Source organism: Saccostrea cucullata, unplaced genomic scaffold (genome assembly GCF_032062105.1).
Source record: "Saccostrea cucullata isolate Sc308-1 unplaced genomic scaffold, CSIRO_AGI_Scuc_v1 ctg5660, whole genome shotgun sequence".
NCBI classification, from domain to species: domain Eukaryota; kingdom Metazoa; phylum Mollusca; class Bivalvia; order Ostreida; family Ostreidae; genus Saccostrea; species Saccostrea cuccullata.
This window is the reverse complement of record NW_026938607.1, coordinates 3,661-24,348: the sequence shown is the minus strand read 5'-3', so window position 1 is coordinate 24,348 and position 20,688 is coordinate 3,661. Positions and strand designations below refer to the sequence as shown.

The 20,688-nt window shown below is 32.6% G+C and overlaps 1 protein-coding gene and 2 long non-coding RNA genes across 3 annotated transcripts; all 3 read left to right on the top strand.

Annotated features, from left to right (window-relative positions):
* Positions 1-6,100: 6,100 nt before the first annotated feature.
* Positions 6,101-9,992, top strand: LOC134250768 (complement C1q-like protein 3). Its single transcript, XM_062733119.1, has 2 exons — positions 6,101-6,221; positions 9,541-9,992. Exons 1-2 carry the CDS (start codon positions 6,101-6,103, stop codon positions 9,990-9,992), a joined length of 573 nt encoding a protein of 190 aa, XP_062589103.1.
* A 2,142-nt stretch (positions 9,993-12,134) lies between these two features.
* LOC134250769 (uncharacterized) lies at positions 12,135-17,265 on the top strand. The gene is made up of 3 exons (XR_009988597.1): positions 12,135-12,203; positions 13,877-13,914; positions 17,248-17,265. It is a non-coding gene; the product is annotated as an uncharacterized LOC134250769 (long non-coding RNA).
* A 338-nt stretch (positions 17,266-17,603) lies between these two features.
* On the top strand, positions 17,604-20,303 carry LOC134250765 (uncharacterized). Its single transcript, XR_009988595.1, has 3 exons — positions 17,604-17,669; positions 17,966-18,041; positions 19,410-20,303. It is a non-coding gene; the product is annotated as an uncharacterized LOC134250765 (long non-coding RNA).
* Positions 20,304-20,688: the final 385 nt, after the last annotated feature.

Sequence of the window (20,688 nt, the reverse complement as noted above, 5' to 3'; positions counted from 1 at the left end):
CGTTAAAAAAAACCTGTTGACCGTGTTTCAGTGCTGGATTTATACAAGGTTGATCACTTATTTTCAAAGTGTCAAAAGTTTAGGAACCCTGATCTTTATCAAATGTATCAAAATGATGCATTTTGAAAAAAGTACATTGAGAGGACCATCACATCCCACATAGCTCATTCTGATGAGTGATATGTACAGGAATAACATAGAGGTGCATAAATTAAAACCTATTGACCAGTTATTAAAAAACCTAAGTTAGAAAATGTCCTTTGGCTAAAAAACGTTTGTTGTCTTAAAATTGAGGATGTTGCCTAATAAACACACACAATAAAAATACTTCATTATAAACATACATATTTCAGATAGAGCACTATTACACTGTATCTCACTTTATGAAAATTATTTGTAGATCAATAGCACTTTTCAAAACCTATCACATCTGTAAAATTTATTTATCATTTTATCAATTAAAATTTTTATTTGATTTAGGAAAGCCCTTGTAAAATTGGAGTTTGTTTAGGACCTCCATGTAACACAAAGATATGCATTTATCAAGAGACAGTCAAATCAAAACTAAATTTAATACGGAATTACATATTCTCTCAATTGATATTAAATTATTGCGATAGTATAAATACTTTACAATAATAAATTCATTTCTGTATTTCTATATTCCAAATTCATTAAAATGCATCGTTTGCTCGTACATAGAACAAGCATTCTGAGAGTATTGTATAACCAATACATGCCCTCTTCCTGGAACCACCTTTATCTTTAGGGTGTCATTTTATTAGACCCTGTGTATGAAAAATTGCCACCAAAATATGGACATTACTTGTTTATGGATGAAATGTCTTGGAATTATGTCAATATCCTTTAAAAGAAAGACGACGTCTTTGAATGTTAATTGACACACTTGCATGTTTTGATCAGAACAGCTCGTTTTACGTAGTTAATAAACATTTTTATACCAAAAATTCAACTCGATCTATATCTGTCACTATAAAGCTATCCAGCAAGTTACAATCATAATCTCGTTATGAATATTAATTTAGTGAATCACAACCTTAATTTATTGCCTCACGAGCCCAATTATGAACCCAATAATAAAAAAATTTAATATGCCATAATTCCTTCAAACATCAATGAAGCAGAACGAAATGCAAACTTGATCTATAACTAATCAAGGTAAAGTCTCATGCTATAAATCAGCTTCCATATCTGAGAGCGTTTAGAAAAAATGAAAACCTTGACAAATTGAAAAGTTCTTAATTCCGTAAAAAAATATTGAAGCTGAACGGCATTCAAACTTGATCTGTAACTAATCAAGATACACTCACAAACTAAAAATCAGTTCAATATCTGCAAGCGTTTAGAAAAAAGTTAGGAAAACCAAGTAGGACAGACACACAGACATAGGACAGACAGACGGACGGATAGACGATCGGACGGACCTACGGACGGACAGATACAGAGGAAACCTATAGTCTCCCTGGTTTCATTGGTAGGGGACTAATAAGCTTAATCAATATTATGCCGGACGACACTAATGGAATAGATTTTTTCAATCTATAGCTTTAACTTAGTTCTTTCGTGGGAATATACACAATGTCAATTTTTAAACGCCCTTCCTTCTTTCATTGAAATAGTTAATAACAATATAGCAAAAAAGATTTTTAAAATTGCAGCTCGTATTACTTTACATGTAACCCCCTTCTTCGCAGTCTCGCATTTTAACTATACGATTTCCCATTTCTTTTGCAAAATGATGCATTACCATTTCTCTCGCAATTGCACATTCAAAAGTAAATGATCTTTAACTTTTGTCAATTTTATTTATGTCAATTCTATTTTTATACTTTCAAAAAGCTAATAAAATGAGAAAATCTATAATCTTGTTAAAATATCACGTCACAATTATTTACGCTTAACTTTAGATCACGTTAGAAAGTGCTTGCGGAGAAAATTTCTATTCTGAATATTCTTAAATGACACGAAGATGTTACCAATCCAGTAGTTTTTAAATGGATCATCAAAACCTTGTTTTAAATCTCTCAAAGTCCGATAAAAGTTTGTAGAGCCGACTTGTCTTCTTTGTATTGCCTTTGAAATAGTAATCCATTTATTTGATTTAATAAAAACATGCGTATGTTTCTTATATCGTTTTAAAAACAATATTGACAACCATGCATAAATTCAATATTTTCTTGTGTTAGATAGGGATTCGAAATTGTAATAATCGTTCACTTTTCCCGTTGTGAAACTTTGCTTTTTTTTCTCCCCTTTTTCGCAATTTTACCCAGTTGTACTCCTCCATCAGTACTCATGTCACCATAAACAGACATTACTACTGCGGCTCCCACTAATCGTCCATCCTCCTCCATCTGTACTCATGTCAAAGTAAACATACTTAACTACTGAGGCTCACATATTGCTACACAAATATTTCGTCCCATAAGATGCAATTTTCTTTCGTTAAGATTTAATGTATAATTGATGGTTTCTTTTAAAGTTTTATATCTCTGACTATTAGAGTCAATCATTGCATTGTCAAATGGCAAACCCAAAAATGAAATAATAAAACTTGAGCCAAGAATACAAAACTCCGCATTGGTAATAAGATAGGGGATAGTTTTTTCAGCTAATCCCTGTTGTATGTTGGATGTTCAAAAACAGTAAGATTCATTTCTATATCTAGAGTCAGTGTTGTGTCCCAGTTGAAATACAGAAATATTGCTAATAACAATATTGAACCAGATGACGAGGTTTGCAACAAGAATTGAAATGACTGAAAAAGTTCACGAGAAAGTTTCTTTCAAACGTTTTATTTCGGTAATACGATATAAAATTCAACTCAATCAAAAGAAAAAGTAATAGAATCGCATTTCTCATCGTTGAAAGAATCATTTCAGTTGTTCTTAAGGAAAACAAAACGATGCATTCTATATATATAGCAGCGTAGATGGAAACATGTACCATAACTGCTAGTCCAAATATCTACAGGAAATTATTCTGAGTTTCAGTTTGTTTATTAGATGTCCTTCGGTAGTGAGTCTTCTTCAGCAACCGGACACGATGAGAATAATTAGAGATATCAATCCAAGAGAAACAGATATCATCCTTGCGACCCACGCCCTTGTTTTAGCTCTGTCTGAATACGCCTGTTCAACTGCATTGATTCCAATGATGACAAAAACACCAGACACGAGGTGTGAGAATAACAAGATACTGATAGTTTTCCAAACATTGTTGGATCTTGATCGCCCTGAGAATGGACAAAGCGGTTGCATAAAAATTCTACAGAGCTTTTTCAAGAGCAACATATCTACCATCAAGCTTCATCAATTGTCACCAATTTAATACACGTCGACTGCAAGACAATCAGGAAGTGTTTTGTAGTATGTGTTAGTTGGAAATCAATTGAAAGTGGTCAAGAACCGGTAACTATTCAGAGAAAGGAAACATTTAGGCAATTAGATGGCACTTAAATAGCCGTTATCTTCCCGAAACCTTTTAAATAAAATACATTTAAGTGAATCTTTTTATTCTAAAATCTGAAATGCTAAAGGAGTTTTTTTTGCCAAAAATCAAACATTACTAAATCGAAATATCTCAATCAATTACTACTATTGTATCTTTTGTTTATATCTTGTTTTACACCAAAGGATAATTTGTCAAGTAGAAAATTTAAAAAGAAAATAGAGTCTAGTAGATTTTGTTAGTGACATTCTTTTCTTCTTATAAGAAAATAAAGGATAAAATTGTACCTTTTATCTTTAATAAAGTATACAAAGGTAATATTTAAGGTAACCCGAATTATAAGCGACCAAATATGTTATCTGTTTGGAATTGTTCATAAGTATGATATGTTTAATCTAACAACCAAGCTCTATGATAAACGTGATGAATTTAACTTTTCAATAATCAACTTTCCCTACTATGGCAGCAATAACCTTTCATCACTTGCACACAGAGTTGATTCGTTAGGAAAGAGCATGCTCTAAGTATGAATAATTTTTAAAACGAATTAAATTATTGACGGGCAAGTTGATGAAAAAAGGATATCGGTAGTTTCGTCTAAAGTCGTCATATCGTAAGTTCTATGGACGATACAATAATGGTAGCATAGTACTTCTAGTGATTCACCTTTACAACAGTTACTATTTTTGTAAGAGTTAAAGATAAGGGCTTGATAGACCAATGTTCAATAAATTTATTTATTTGCGAGGATTTTCATAAAATTAAGAAATCGATTATAGTAAGTGTACATTCACTTCTTCTAGGATAAGCATTAAACAGATAAGCACTTAAATTATATCTATTGTTGTTTTTTCATACGAACTTTAATTTTTGAAAAAAATATTATATTGTAAATAAAAATAGTCATTCGTTTGCATACAAAATTAAACTACTTACCTATGCCTTCTTCAGCATTTACGTCTCTCTTTTCAGTAGGGACGGAAAAACTGTCAATTGATATTTGCGTTTATTGACGCCAGCTAAGATTTGCATGAAATATATGGAGATAAAAAAAACAGTATTTCAGATCAAAAGTCCAAGAAACAATTCTTGATGATGAACAGAGCAAACATGGACCTTTAAAACATTAGAAGTTGGATTGGATGCCATTGGTGAGTTAGCATCCATTGCTAACCTGTCACACCCGCTAAGTGTTCCTTGTTACAATCGGGAAATAACGGAAAAAAACCCGTCGTCAATTCAGTGTATAAATAATAAACTAACATTTAGCTATAGAATGAAAAAAAAAAACGTCAATCAGCATTTGACTAAATGATAAATAGAAAATTCGGATGAGGTCATTTTTCAACGTATAGCAGCATTTGCAATAAAAAAAAAGTCATTGCAGCCCGGAGGACCGGGCTGCGCATGCTATATACATATAAGTGTTGGTGTATCGGGATTGAGCTGGGAGAAATTATTCAGAATTAAAGGTTTTCTAAACATAAAAAAGATTTTTAATCACAATAATCTTCCTTTTATAAGTTACGGGATACAAAATATATTTACTTCCATAAAGTGAATCTGTAAAAATATATATGTTTTTCACATTTGATATATAAAGTTGCTTATTATTTACTATCGAAAAAACGACAGGTCCCTTTTTTTTAAAACATGTCGCATAAAAACGTACTCAACACAATTCGTGTTTATATTCTCAAAGTGTAAAAATTTTTTTTTTAAAGCTATGTGATGCATGTGTCTGGTTTCAATTTATATTTATGCAGCCAAATTCACTTGAGGAATTGATACAGTTTAAAAGGGTATCGTTTTTGTTCGATTTCCATCCGACTATAAGTTTTCAAAATATTCTCGAATATCGTCTCAATCATTTAGACGCATGCCTTTTTCACACATATCGAAGCGGTTTGATGATCAAGAATCATTTCCATTGTTTACTTTATTTATTTCCCGGGCGACAATTGATGGTTACATCAATGTTTTCTTTTTCTTTTTGATTTTCGAATATACAGTACGTTTTCAGAAATAAGATATGTGGTAAAGACGTGTTTCAAAGTGCAGAGGTTAACATGGTTAAGGCAATCAATCTTAAGATAAGCGTCACTTATAAATTGATCGACATTTCATGCCTCTTATCAGTCGTGGAGAAGATCTGGAAATGTTGATTTTACTAAGTCTTCTGTTCTATCAGCAAATCTGTTTTGCGTTTGAATATACTGAGGAACTCCGCATGTTAGCGAATAGGGTAGCCCAGTTGGAAGGGACTATTGGAAAAGAACACATGAATTCAGTGCAAAGAGAATTTCAATCAATGAATTTGGAGGTAAAAACAGATATTTCACATCCAAACTACGGCAAAACAGATAATAAACCACGTATTCAGGAAACTGAACTACACGCACCAGACAAAGACACGAACGATTCAAAACTTAAAACTTGTGATGATCGAATTCTGACTTTAGAGAGAACTGTTCGTGAATTATCCAAGCTTCTCAAAAATCAGGAAAACGAAATCCAACATATTCATAATCTTGAAGCAAGACTTAATGAGCAGGAAAAAATCATTTCATATTTAAGAAAGCACATTTCAGAAAATGAAATTAATGTTCAAACATTTCAAAATGAAGAAATGATACGTAAAGGCATAGAAATTGAAGAATCTGATGCATCTCTACTTAATGAATCTGGGATATCCAAAATCCGAAAGACTAAGGAGAAAAACAGTCCTTCCAAAGCAAATATCTACAAAAGTAAGGGAATTCATTTAAACATTCCATTAATTCTTATGAATTAACTGTAGAATATTCAGTGGTGGGATTTGTTGTCATAGAGGACTGAGCGTTCCTACCCTATCGATCACATCCGCCGTTTGCTTCCTGCAAGACCAGAAAATAACGGAAAAATCATAGCTGTTTTAGTGTGTAAATAGTGACCTCAAAATTAGATTAAATTGAAAAACATCTCGTTTTAGAAATTTTTCTTATGTAGAGCATTCTCTTGGGGTTTTGAATCAACTGAGAAATATAAACTCCATTTGCATGTGATAGGCATATGTTGCTGTAAAATAAGTTTACTTTGTTTTATTGACAAGTCAACTCTTTAATCATATTTAGTTGCTAGGTTTCCGATAATGTTTTTAAACATGAATCAAATGAGTCGGACTCAGGGGTGTCTTTTTTCTCTAAAGCTCACAGTCTTCGTATGAATACTAGTATAATAGCATTGTTAACTGATTATGCATCGTTGATGTGTCAAAGTATTGAGTTGGCAAAATAAGTGTTTCTCGAGTCAGACAGTCACTTTAAATTCTGCTTCATATGAAAATAAAAATAACTCTGCTAATATCGGGCGCAACTGAAAACCATTCGAATTCCAACAGATTGTCGAAAGGCAAAAAGTAAACGTTACAGTTGAATGGATTATTCACCTTTTGATTATTATTCCAATAAGAAAAAAAAAAATAAATTTCAAGTTGGTATCATAAGTTTCAATGTTTTCAGTAATAATTTCAATGATATTTCTTTATGTTTTGTTTATTTTCATTTTCTTATTTTCACGAACAAGTATAAGCAAACATTACTTTTCAAAATAAGATAATTCTTATTTTAATCGTTAACGAACAAACTTTCTACTTTATAAAGAGTCTATGTATGCTAGGCTTTGTTCATTTTTCTAAGCTTCAATAAGGTTTATCAGTTGTAAAAAGATTAGTTCAATTTAACGAGGCCGAGTCTAATTATTTCTGCCCTAGGGATTTTGATAATTTTTTGATAATTAATTTTTACTGTTATATTTATTATTTAAGGATTAAAAATTCGAATGTTTACCACTCCGATTTCTTCGGGGGGGAATCTCAAAAGTTGTTAAATTTTACTATTGGACCCTATGGGAATTGGAAAATTGCCAAATTATCACATATTTTCCTTATTTTTTGTATTTCCGCCCTAGGGATTTCTTTTTCATTCAAGTAGATAAAAGTTAATGTAAAAAGTCACCAAATTGTGAAATTTCAAAAATGTTCACCATCTAGGTTGGTCTAGGTAGTAATTACTAAGTCTATTTTTTCGAAGCTCAATTCCTCTAAAATTGCCATATTAAGGTATAAATACATATCTTTGCAGATGAATGATCGGCGCCTACAATTTTTTGGTAAAAATAGCAATTTTTAGATTGCTAGTATGTTTCTTGGGAAGTTCTGTCATGAGTTTTTAGTATAATATCCATGGAAGTCTTGAACATACAAGCGTCATTTTTCAGCGTCATGTATTGCTTACAAAATCCGAAAACAGTGACGTTGTTAGAGCCACTTTAACTTTCTTTTTAGGGTCTTCCATCTTCAGCGGAAGACCCTTCTATTATTCTTCGGTTTCTTTTTTACCTTTTTTCTTTTTATTCTTTTTTCTTCTTACAAAATTTGTGCAAGCGATTTCTCGTTGATGGCTCGTTCGATTTGCTTCAAATTTTCACGGTCGATGCTTTGTCATCTGAAGTTAATTCCGGCAATTTTTTTTTTTGAAATTCACTTCCGGTCGGAAGTTATCGCCCTTTGATCGAAATTTAGAGCACTTCCTTGTCTGTGATGGAACTCAAAAACGGCTCAAGCTAGAAAGCTGAAATTTTTAGTGATGATAGAGGACATGTTGCCATGTTGCACCTGGGTCAGGATATTTTCTGGAAGTGCCTAGTATGGAAGCTCGCTAGGGGTCAAAATTTAGGATACGTTTTATGAGTGATTTCTTGAGACATTTTGCATCATATCTTTTAAAATATAATTATTTTGTTAGAACATACTGAACAACATTTGAGCAAAATATAAAGATCTGTAATATGATATCAAGAAAAATGTGCTGACTCATCAGATTAAGGACTGAAAGGGGCCAACAGTTTTTATTTAATAACTCTTTTAAAGTCAATATTTTGTTATACATTATTGAATCAAAAATGTTAATCTCAACAATCTACAACTATATATAATGATTTTTATGTCATATGAAACATAATTAGGGGCCACAAGGGGTCAGAATGCTAAATCCTTACCGCTTTATATCTCGAAAGGGAGAAATATTTTGATAAGCAATATTGAAGAAAAGATGTTCAAAATAATGTTCTAAACAAATTGCAACCTTTTTTTTTTTGCTAAACGTCCCCATTAAGGAGTTGAAGGGTTGGCCCCTAAATATTTCTTTTGCTAATAGCTCAAAAACGAAAAAGAATTTCTGAACAGTTGTTGAACACAAAATGTTCAAAATCTTAAGAGCTTTAAGAGGAGATCCCGAAAAAGGGGCTGGGCACTCGAATTAGGGGCCAAGAGGGGCCAAAAATCTTCAGTCGATAACTCTTTATCATTTAATATTTTGTTATACATTACTGAAGCAAAGATGTTCATCTCAACCATCTACAACTATATGTTATGATTGTTATGTCGTGTGGTACATAATTAGGGGGCCAAAAGGGGCTAGAATGCAAAATCTTTGATGCTTTATATCTCGAAAGGGAGAAATACTTTGATAAGCAATATTGAACAAAAGATGTTCAAAATTATGTTTTGAACAATATGCAACCTTTCATTTTTTGCTTAACGTCCCCATTAAGGAGTTGAAGGGTTGGCCCCTAAATATTTCTTTTGCTTATAGCCCTAAAACGAAAAAGAATTTCTGAACAGTTATTGAACTCAAAATGTTCAAAATCTTAAAAGCTTTAAGTTAAGATCCTGAAAAAAGGGGCTGAGCACCCAAAAAAGGGGCCAAGAGGGGCACTCGAATTAGACTCGGCCTCGTTAAACAGAACACTTTTGTGTTTTAAAACATTACAAAAGAATGGATATGAGACTTTTTCCTCTTCAAAATTTGTAAGAAAGTGATTTGTTAAAACCAATTGTGATTGTAATAGTTTTTTGCGTATCTATGTATCGAGTTCCGCAATATCAATTATACAATATTCCTGGAAATAAAATTTAAATTCCAATAAATTTATTATATGCACCTCCTTAATATAATTTGCTCTACATCAGAAACTTTTGTAGATTTTAGTTTTAAAGTAACAATCAAGTTTATCGTGTAATTCTTTCAGAGCGATTGCTCTCACCTGTGACAACAACACCATATCCTTCTTACACGATTAAACCCATCGCGTTTTACGCCTATATGTCGCAACACACACCAGCAATATCAATTCAGCATCCCTTGTCGTTTGATGTCGTGAAAGCCAACTTCGGAAATGGTTATCATTCCACCACGGGGGTATTCATGGTGCCAGAAAGCGGGGTTTATGTGTTTACTTGGACGATCAGAATTGGTGAAAGCAATTATCATTCCACACAGTTGATGGTGAATACGGATGAACTGGGTATAATTTACTCACATGTTGGCTCTGGTTCAGACATTGGAGGAACAGGTATTGTTGTGGCGCACGTCGATAAAGGAGACGATGTTTACGTGAGGACACATGCTTCGTGGAATAGTGGAGTTATTTATAGTAACGAGGCAGGAAGATCTTCATTTGCAGGCTGGAAACTATTTTAAGACTTAGATTAAAGATCACAAGAAAATCAAAACCGATTAATTTTAGCAAAACCATGTCGTCAATATCATTCAATGTGACTTTCAGACCACAGGGTCTTGACTCAATCTGAGCAAAATTGAGTATATAGTATAATAGGGGAAAAGGGACCTAACACGCCCCATTAATTTCTGGGTGCCTCGCTTCAAACTCTCAAAACTTTTATTTTTAGTCAAAAAATCCATAAAATGTTTTGCCAGTCAAAAGGCAGAATGTTATCCTTAATTGTCATAAATAAATCGTTAATCTTACTTCATTAAAACTTAAAAAAAATATCCGAACTTCCGAGAATTGGGTCGCCGTCGTTAACCTCGCACCATTTTTGCATGCAATTTTCGTTCATTACCTTGATTTTCACGCACTTGTCATCCGTTGCACTTTATCTTAGAGTAGCGTTTCATAATATAACTCCTTCTGGACACCCTCACAATATTTGAATGACTGTTAATCGTCCGTCTCGAGAGATCACATCCATTTTCACCACCGATTAGCCTAAGAGGTCAATTGGGTCAGCCATATTTGAAAGATTTTGACGTCCCGCACTTAATGACTGGGGTTTAAAAGGTGAAAGACGATTGGACAATATTACTTGGAAAGTTTCGTAATTACTGAATAAATATCGCTTATAAAAATTTTATTGCAATTATATTCGTTGTTAATCGTCTTTCACCTTTTAAACTCCAGTCATTAAGTGTGGGACGTCAAAATCTTTCAAATATGGCTGACCCAATTGACCTCTTAGGCTAATCGGTGGTGAAAATGGATGTGATCTCTCGAGACGGACGATTAACAGTCATTCAAATATTGTGAGGGTGTCCAGAAGGAGTTATATTATGAAACGCTACTCTAAGATAAAGTGCAACGGATGACAAGTGTGTGAAAATCAAGGTAATGAACGAAAATTGCATGCAAAAATGGTGCGAGGTTAACGACGGCGACCCAATTCTCGGAAGTTCGGATATTTTTTTTTAAGTTTTAATGAAGTAAGATTAACGATTTATCTATGACAATTAAGGATAACATTCTGCCTTTCGACTGGCAAAGCATTTTATGGATTTTTTGACTAAAAATGAAAGTTTTGAGAGTTTGAAGCGAGGCACCCAGAAATTAATGGCGGCGTGTTAGGTCCCTTTTCCCCTATTATACTATATACTCAATTTTGCTCAGATTGAGTCAAGACCCTGTGTTTCAGACTTTATTTTTTCATGAATTGATTTTTTTGTATACTAGACTAATAAAGAGGTTTTGGGTTTAACGCTCTATTTTTTTTAATCTGATGCATAGTAAAGTTACGTTATTTTGCATTCTCCACTATATATGGTAATGAATAACTAAAAAATATTTTTCCTGTAATATGAGTCATTAAACTAATGATTCGATGAATGATTGAATGAATAATATGTATTGATATTCATTGACTTGCATGTTAATATTGATCAATGTTATTTGAAATTTGAATATGAGCTAGGTGCAAATTATTCACCTCGTTCCGAATTTCCTCCACGCTTTGAGGAATAAATAATCCATTAATTAGTCCATAAATGCAAATATATAGTATTGAATGTGCTTACCTCTGGTAATTCAGATAAATAATAAATCCAATCACTGATAATTAGGGTAAAACCTTACAGTTACACTCTATTGTTCATACTAAGCGGTAAAAGATATAAAAACATTAGGAATTCCTCGGATGTGTGTAATAGTTAACCGAATCCGACGCTTTCCGACTTTATGGTGCCAAATCGTCATGTATAAGACGCCATGAAGAGTGTAACTGCTTTATATACGACCTCCTCGGACTCTAACGATCAGACGTCTGCAGTTCCACCTCAGAAAGGTTCTGCTAGAGACAGAGAGAAGAAAAAAATGTCATGACACTCACGCAACAAGGTTCAAATGAGTTTAGATAGGTTATTATTTACCTGAACTTATATTGAACTGTTAGCAACGTTTGATTGCTTTATTTTACGCAGACACAAGTAGTGATCTGAATTCATTGTTATTTTTACGCACACCTCCTAACCTCATTAGCATAAATCGGAAGAATTCGGAGATAAACGTAATAAAATATGAACAAAATCCGTAAACGTCAGAACAGCTTTCCTCGCGAGAATTCAGCGAGACCAACATGCTACAGGTGAAAATCGAGAGAGAAATTCAACATGAAAAAAGAGGTAAAACTTTATGTTATCTCGATTAATAAGATTTGTAAATTGCAAAAAGTTGAAAAACAAACGTTTCTTTACCTGAAAAGTGAAAGTAGGTTTGCAGTTTCTTATTCTGTCAAGTGCTATTGCACTTTAAAGTGTCAAAACAGCACCTCTCGATTTTGTAAACATGTTTCCACGTGGAAGGGAGTAGTTGTGATGGTCAAGATTAGCCCACATATATTGATTTAGTGAACAAAAACACTCGTAAGTAGAATTTCATTTATTTTTTCGATTACCTCTAGCACAAAATGGCTAAATATTTTAGGGCATGTTTGTCAAATGCTGTTAATAGCATGTCTAAAATTGAAGAGAAAATGCAGGTGTGCTATAGTTCGTTCCTACTTGTAAGGTAGTCTACTATGCATGCATATGCAGAGTTACGCGTATAAAAGTCATTATTCTTACTTATCAATACCCAGTGATTTGTGAGAACCATATGTGTTTTTTTCAAATACTAAGAGACTAAAATTTAATTCTATCCGTACTCGTGTTGTATGCACAAGAAGTCCTTCCGAATTCCCTCTACACATATACATGTGTACCTGGATAAAGGATAAAAGGTTTGTTTACATTTGTTTGCAGTTTTAATAGTGTCAGCTGTTTATATCAATCATGCAGTTTTCACTAGAGCCTTCTGATCAAAATATGGTTGTTACTTTTCTAATTTAATATCACAGAATTTATGATCAGATGGTGTCAATGCAGTTCTCACATACTTGTGTATATATCAGGTATGAAACTTCACATATGCAGTTGTCGCCCACGTGGCGCAGTGATTAGAGCGTCTGCTCTAGAGTCGGGAAGTAAGGAGTCAATCCTTACATATCGCTAATTCGAATCCCACTGTCGGACATGGAGACCGGTCCTTGGATGAGACCGTATAAACCGAGGCCCCGTGTCGCTGTAGGTGCTGGCACAAAAAAGATTCCTCCCTGCTCAAAGGCCCTCACCCAAAATTTGTAGCCCTCCACCGGCAAGTGGTGGCATCTCCATATGAGTGAAAAATTTTCGAGAGGGACATTCTAAACAACATACAGTCAAGCAATCACATAAGCAGTTTATGAAAATTTTGAATATTTCTATGTGTACCACTATTTTCCCTTTTAAAGTATTGCCCATCTAAAAGTAGCTACGGAAATACATGTAGTATAAATATTACAAAACTAGAGGTACTGTGAGCAATGAGCTCTGACACTAAATGATACTCACCGCTAATTCTCATATGAATATAATGACTGTGTCCATGTTTTGCTATGGGAAACCCCAAATATGTGGTGGATCAAAAAGTAAAATAGAAGATGCACAATTGCAATGTGTAATATAGATTCTGTGAAAGTCATCAAATATCACTCAGTGGTATTAGAGGAATTAGTGGATAAGAGATGGGTACACCAATGAATAACAGACGGACAGACATACCGATTACTTAATATACCCTCCCGCTTTTCAAGGGGGGGTATAATAAATTACATGCATGCGTGCATCAATCTGTGCAATGAAAAGATATTGCTAAAGATAATTTACATTGATGTTTTGCATTTTTGTTTGTAAGAATACATGTATTTAATTTACATATTGTTTGATTATTTCAATGTGTTAAATGAAAAGTAATTTTCTTTTTTGTTTGTCTATTGCAGGTACAGCTGTAGAGTACATTTTGAACAGCCATCTCCAGGTATGACAAAAATAACACAATTGACCCTATAAGGTTGAATAAACAAACATTATTGAATTTAGAAAATGTATGTAATGAAGCACAAATGTGAAATCATTGTAGGCCCAGGCTAGAAATAGTTCTCTTTCACTGCTCACTCAGGCTTTTTACTGGTCAGATCATCATAATATCACTATCCCACTCCCAGGCTACTAGACTTAATAAAAAGAGACTGACCCAAAACCATAATAATAATAACTAGATGAGATCTCGTTGCGAGCAACGAGTGGGTCTTCCGTCCAATTCTTGATGAGATGAGATAAGATTTTGATTGCGATTTTCATTCTAAAATAATGATTTACCACAATCTGTAAAAAGACATTGAACATTAAAGTCTTTAAAAAATCGGCATTTTGCCCCTAACGGCCCCTAATTTTAGGAATCGGCCCTCTTTTTTCATATCATTTTAAATATCTTAAGATTTTGAACATTTTGTTGTCAACAATTGTTCAGAAATTCTTTTTCGTTTTTGAGATATTAGAAAAAGAAATTTTTAGGGGCCAACCCTTCAACTCCTTAATGGGGACGTTTAGCAAAAAATGAAAGGTTGCATATTGTTTAGAACATTATTTTGAGCAACTTTTGTTCAATATTGCTTATCAAAATATTTCTTCCTTTTGAGATATAAAGCATCAAAGATTTAGCATTCTGGCCCCTTGTGGCCCCTAATTATGTAACATACGACATGGAAATCATAATATATAGTTGAAGATGGTTGAGATGAACATCTTTGCTTCAGTAATGTATTACAAAATATTAACCGATAAAGAGTTATCGATTGAAGACTTGTGACCCCTCTTGGCCCCTAATTCGAGTGCCCAGTCCCTTTTTCGGGATCTCATCTTAAAGATCTTAAGATTTTGAACATTTTGTGTTCAACAATTGTTCAGAAATTCTTTTTCGTTTTTGAGATATTAGAAAAAGAAATTTTTAGGGGCCAACCCTTCAAATCCTTAATGGGGACGTTTAGCAAAAAATGAAAGGTTGCATATTGTTTAGAACATTATTTTGAGCAACTTTTGTTCAATATTGCTTATCAAAATATTTCTCCCTTTCGAGATATAAAGCATCAAAGATTTAGCATTCTGACCCCTTGTGGCCCCTAATTATGAACCATACGACATGGAAATTATAATATATAGTTGTAGATGGTTGAGATGAACATCTTTGCTTCAGTAATGTATTACAAAATATTAACCGATAAAGAGTTATCGATTGAAGACTTTTGGCCCCTCTTGGCCCCTAATTCGAGTGCCCAGTCCCTTTTTCGGGATCTCATCTTAAAGATCTTAAGATTTTGAACATTTTGTGTTCAACAATTGTTCAGAAATTCTTTTTCGTTTTTGAGATATTAGAAAAAGAAATTTTTAGGGGCCAACTCTTCAACTCCTTAATGGGGACGTTTAGCAAAAAATGATAGGTCGCATATTGTTTAGAACATTATTTTGAGCAACTTTTGTTCAATATTGCTTATCAAAATATTTCTCCCTTTCGAGATATAAAGCATCAAAGATTTAGCATTCTGGCCCTTTGTGGCCCCTAATTATGTAACATACGACATGGAAATTATAATATATAGTTGTAGATGGTTGAGATGAACATCTTTGCTTCAGTAATGTATTACAAAATATTAACCGATAAAGAGTTATCGATTGAAGACTTTTGGCCCCTCTTGGCCCCTAATTCGAGTTCCCAGCCCCCTTTTCGGGATCTCATCTTAAAGCTCTTTAGATTTTGAACATTTTGTTTTCAACAATTGTTCAGAAATTCTTTTTCGTTTTTGAGATATTAGAAAAAGAAATTTTTAGGGGCCAACCCTTGAACTCCTTACTGGGGACGTTTAGCAAAAAATGAAAGGTAGCATATTGTTCAGAACATTATTTTGAACATCTTTTGTTCAATATTGCTTATCAAAATATTTCTCCATTTCGAGATATAAAGCATCAATGATTTAGCATTTTGGCCCCTTGTGGCCCCTAATTATGTACCATATGACATTAAAATTATTATATAAAGTTGTAAATGCTTGAGATTAACATTTTTGCTTCAGTAATGTATAACAAAATATTGACTGATAAAGAGTTATTGAATAAGAACTGTTGGCCCCTTTCAGCCCTTAATTTGATGAGTCAGCACATTTTTCTTGATATCATATTGAAGATCTTGATATTTTGCACAAATGTTTTTCAGTATGTTTTAACAAAATATTTATATTTTAAAAGATATGATAGAAAATGTCTCAAAAAATCACTCATAAAACGTGTCCTAAATTTTGACCTCTACCGAGCTTCCATACTAGGCACTTCCGGAAAATATCCTGACCCAGGTGCAATATGGTAACATGTCCTCTATCATCACTAAAAATTTCAGCTTTCTAGCTTGAGCCGTTTTTGAGTTCCATCACAGACAAGGAGGTCCTCCAAATTTTGATCAAAGGGCGATAACTCCCGACCGGAAGTGAATTTCCAAAAAAAATTTGCCGGAATTAACTTCAGATGCTAACGCATCTACCGTGAAAATTTCAAGCAAATCGAACGAGCCATCTCCGAGAAATCTTCTGCACAAATTTTGTAAGAAGAAAAAAGAATAAAAATAATAATAATAATAAAGGTAAAAAAGAAACCGAAGAATAATAGAAGGGTCTTCCGCTGAAGACGGAAGACCCTAATAATCATGATAAATGTAATAGTTATATTTTGTTTATTTAATGTGATACACAGTTGGACAAATAATTAATCTAAACAAAATAGGATTCCGAAATGACAGAACTTTGAAACAAGCCTGTCAAGTTACTAGCCCAACTATAATTGTATTTTGTTATACATGTACATAGAACTGACCCAAAAGACAGATGCCCCCTACCATGTACTATTCTAGGTAAAGCAAAAATCACTGACCCCAGTCCAGTGGGCCTTCAACAATTTTTTGCCTTGCATTGTAAAGTCAGCTATCAAGACATTCCGTCCTTTTTTGTTCTTTGTTTTTTTAATGATATGCACCATCCCACACAAATTATACACACAAGAAAATATATTTTTTTCTCTACTTTTTAAATATGGGCTTCACTGATCTTTTCATGTATTCAGTGTATGTCTTTTCTTTTGAAGAATGACATTGTTGATTGAATTTAAAAATGGTCTTCAATTTGTATGCATATGATAGTGATGATACTGTATTAAATGCACAAAAACTATAATTTCATTAAAATAAAACAAAAAAAGCAAATATAAACTTTTAAAAAAGAAAATCAAATCAATTCATTTGTAATGTGCAATGATCAAATGTTTCTTGCAGGATATACTCTGAAGACTGTGATTTGCAAGTTCAAGATTTGCCTGTTGTGAGTATTGTATATGTAACTGTAAAAGGAAAAATTATAACATATTTAATATGCAACATTATTATTTAATTATTATCATCCTGATCATGCTGATTGGAATAAACAAATAAAAATATTAAGCATGCCCAGTTACTCCAATATCTACATGTACAGGTATATCAATGTATAAAAGAATCCTGTGTAAAGTTATATATAGTTAGAGAGAGAGAGATGTTGATAAAACGGTCAATATAATTGAAAATCATGCATCAGTGATTTTTGTTTTTGTTTAATTCTCAAAAGATTTAATCACATTCTGTTCTATTTTCAGCAGATACTTCAATAATAAAGAATGGGTGAAAAAAATTTCACATTATCATGCTGCATAATAGTACATGTAAGTTCAAAGGGAGAAGAAAATCCATTAAAACTTTTACAAGATAATTTATAAATACAGTTGGTTGTCTGTTTCAGCAAACAATTTAATGAACTGAAAATTATGTTGATACATAATCAGCATATTATCCAAACTGTAAATGATTGCATTACATATTTTTCTGATTTGCCTGTAGTGCATTGATATTTGTCAGTATTTTTCATTCAGTTTTCTTTCCACATTATTGCAAATGCTTGTATTTTATATGGATTAATTAAATGTAGAGGATTGTATTAACTTATTAATCATATTTGGAGTTCAGCTGTAACAAAACAAATTGATGAAAGCTTCAACCACGAGAATCTAGGAAAGGATGTCAAGTCCAAAGAGAAGGTATGTTGATTACTGGTGATGATATGTTATTGATGTACAGTAAAACTCGGTTATAACGAAGTCACTGGGACCTTTGAAATTACTTCGCCATATCTGTAATTCGTTATAACCGTGTAAGAAAGTCATTAAATTTATATAGCTGGTGCTCCAAGATGACTTCTCTATAACCGTAAATTCACAATATCCGTGTTCGTACTAAACGAGTTTTGCTGTATATAGAGTACAGCAATAAAATAGAGAGAATAATAGTAATCCGTAGTTAAAAAATTAAATCTTAAATCTTTTCAAGAATAGACAGATCATTATTAGTCACTCTGAGATAGTTAAGAGCAGATTTAGATTTGTTCAGATCATATAGCTATAGGGTAGGGTGGGTCCAGTGGGGGGTCAATGTTTTATTCTGGAATATTTAAGGCTGAAGCCTTTTATTACGAAATATATCAAGATTATCAGGGCCACGATACATCATATCTTTTGAACGAATACATCCTAGTACAGAATCCCAGAATCAAGGGTAATGGATGTGCCATAATTAGAAACAGAATGTTTATCTTGAAAGTTCTATGTAAATATTGGAAAATCATTTTGTTTATTTCTTGGCTTTTAAGTTAAGTAGAGATTAAAATAATACAAGTTTTCATAATTTAAATACCTATTTTATGGAGACTTTAGTTGATATCTATGTAAATTTTCAGAAAGAAAGCAATATTTTGGGGTTATAAAAAAGGGGCATAACTCTCATCATGATAGTAATGATGGATTTCAGATAATGTGAAAAATGTGTACTGTTGGGAAACAAGTGATTACAGTGCAGTCTAAATGAGTACAGTTAAACAACAGTATCTTAAAATCAAAAAAACTTTGACAACCTAGGGTATGTTGACGTTCATGACAGTATTACAAATTGGATGAATGATTTGCAAACACTTGGAATTGCATATATATATATATATATATGATTTACTTTTGTTAATTTAATTTGCTCATTTTGCACATATCTCTTTCTCATGCAGATTATTAATGAACAATGATAGATTGAATTAGCAATTGTAAGTGGCATACATGTATATGAATTTTATGTACTCTGTTTAGAGTTGAACTTTGGTATATATTCTTGACAGTTGACACTGAGTGATATTTTGAACACATTGAGATATCAAAGTCATTTTAAAGTCCCTTGAACGACATTTTTTTTTCTATATATCTTACCCTGAATCTCTTGGATATCTCAGTTTTTTCAGCAGTCCCATGAGCATTTCAAGATAACAAGTGTGACTTTATTATATTGATTCAATTAATTTATGATGAATTATAAAAATATCAATCATATACTTTTATGTTAATGCATTAACATTTTATATTTTTCAGGCCATATAACAAATGGTTGCTGAATTCATGAAGACTAGCTGGGATGATACAGTACTTTTCTACTCATATGAACCATATCTAAACATCATTTGAGGATCCCTTTCTCAGAAAAAAAGAATTTGCATATTCAAAGACTCTGTAGTTTATTGTTTATTTGTACGTCTTGAGAAATTTTCACTCATATGGGGATGCCAACATTTGTCGGTGGAGAGCTGCAAATTTTGTCCTTTACTTGGCACACATGGCTAATTGAGCAATGAGGGATCTTTTTGGTACTAGCACCTACTGCAACACAGGACCTCTGTATATACAGTCTCTTCTATGTCTGACTGTGGGATTTCGAACCAGCAATTTATGGATCAACTCCTTACTCTTGACTCTCGAGCAGATGCTCTTGCCACTGTGCCATGCAGGTGACTTCATAGGTTATAAAATGATAAGATTTATAACTTAAAACTGATTTTTTTTAATTCAATCACAGTATAGAAAATGTTTGCGAAAAAGGGAGGTAATAGCTACCTGTAGCTCTCACTGGTATTGCATGCTTAAACTATATGAATTACATATTGTAATTACACATGTATTTTAAACCAGATCAGTAAAGAAAGAAACACTTGAATATTTTTACCATGAATTTTATTATAAGGTTGATTATCTTTAAAAATGGAAGTATAATTTTTTTTTGAGTAGGAAAAAAAAATATTTAGAATGTACATGTGCACTTAATTTTGTTTATTAAAAATAGTCAAAATTTGGAGATCTTGTGAAGGGGATCTAAATATTGATATATAAATTTTTACTTCATTTTTAAACAGCATAATCTTTATTATAACATATGCCTGTAATATACAACTTATTTGTTGTTGAACATTCCATTGTCTGTCTACATGTAGTGCTTAGTAAATTTATTGTAAATAAAAACATGATTGAATGCTGTTTGTTTACATTGTCTTTTTTTCAGTATGAATCATGATATATAAATGGTGTGCATATCAGTTTAAATTATTTTTGTTGAATTCAGTTAACAGAAAAAATTAATAACTGAATATGATTATGTAGATAGATACTTTCCAGAAATATTTACATGCACTAGTAGCTGCAGATATGTAGCTTATGTGAAATCAGGTATAATTTGAAACTCAATTTACCTGTATTTATTAAGCAGAAATTTAGTGAACACATTCATATACCTCTGCAGTATTTTATACTGAAAATACACTGTGTTAATGTTTTACTTATTCAACATAAAAATTGACTAGAAGTGATCTTAATGAAATAA

Coding starts and splice junctions, on each gene's coding strand:
- LOC134250768 (XM_062733119.1), top strand. CDS start 6,101: ATGATACGTAAAGGCATAGAAATTGAAGAATCTGATGCATCTCTACTT. Junction 6,222..9,540: donor CAAAGCAAATATCTACAAAA/GTAAGGGAATTC, acceptor TAATTCTTTCAG/AGCGATTGCTCTCACCTGTG.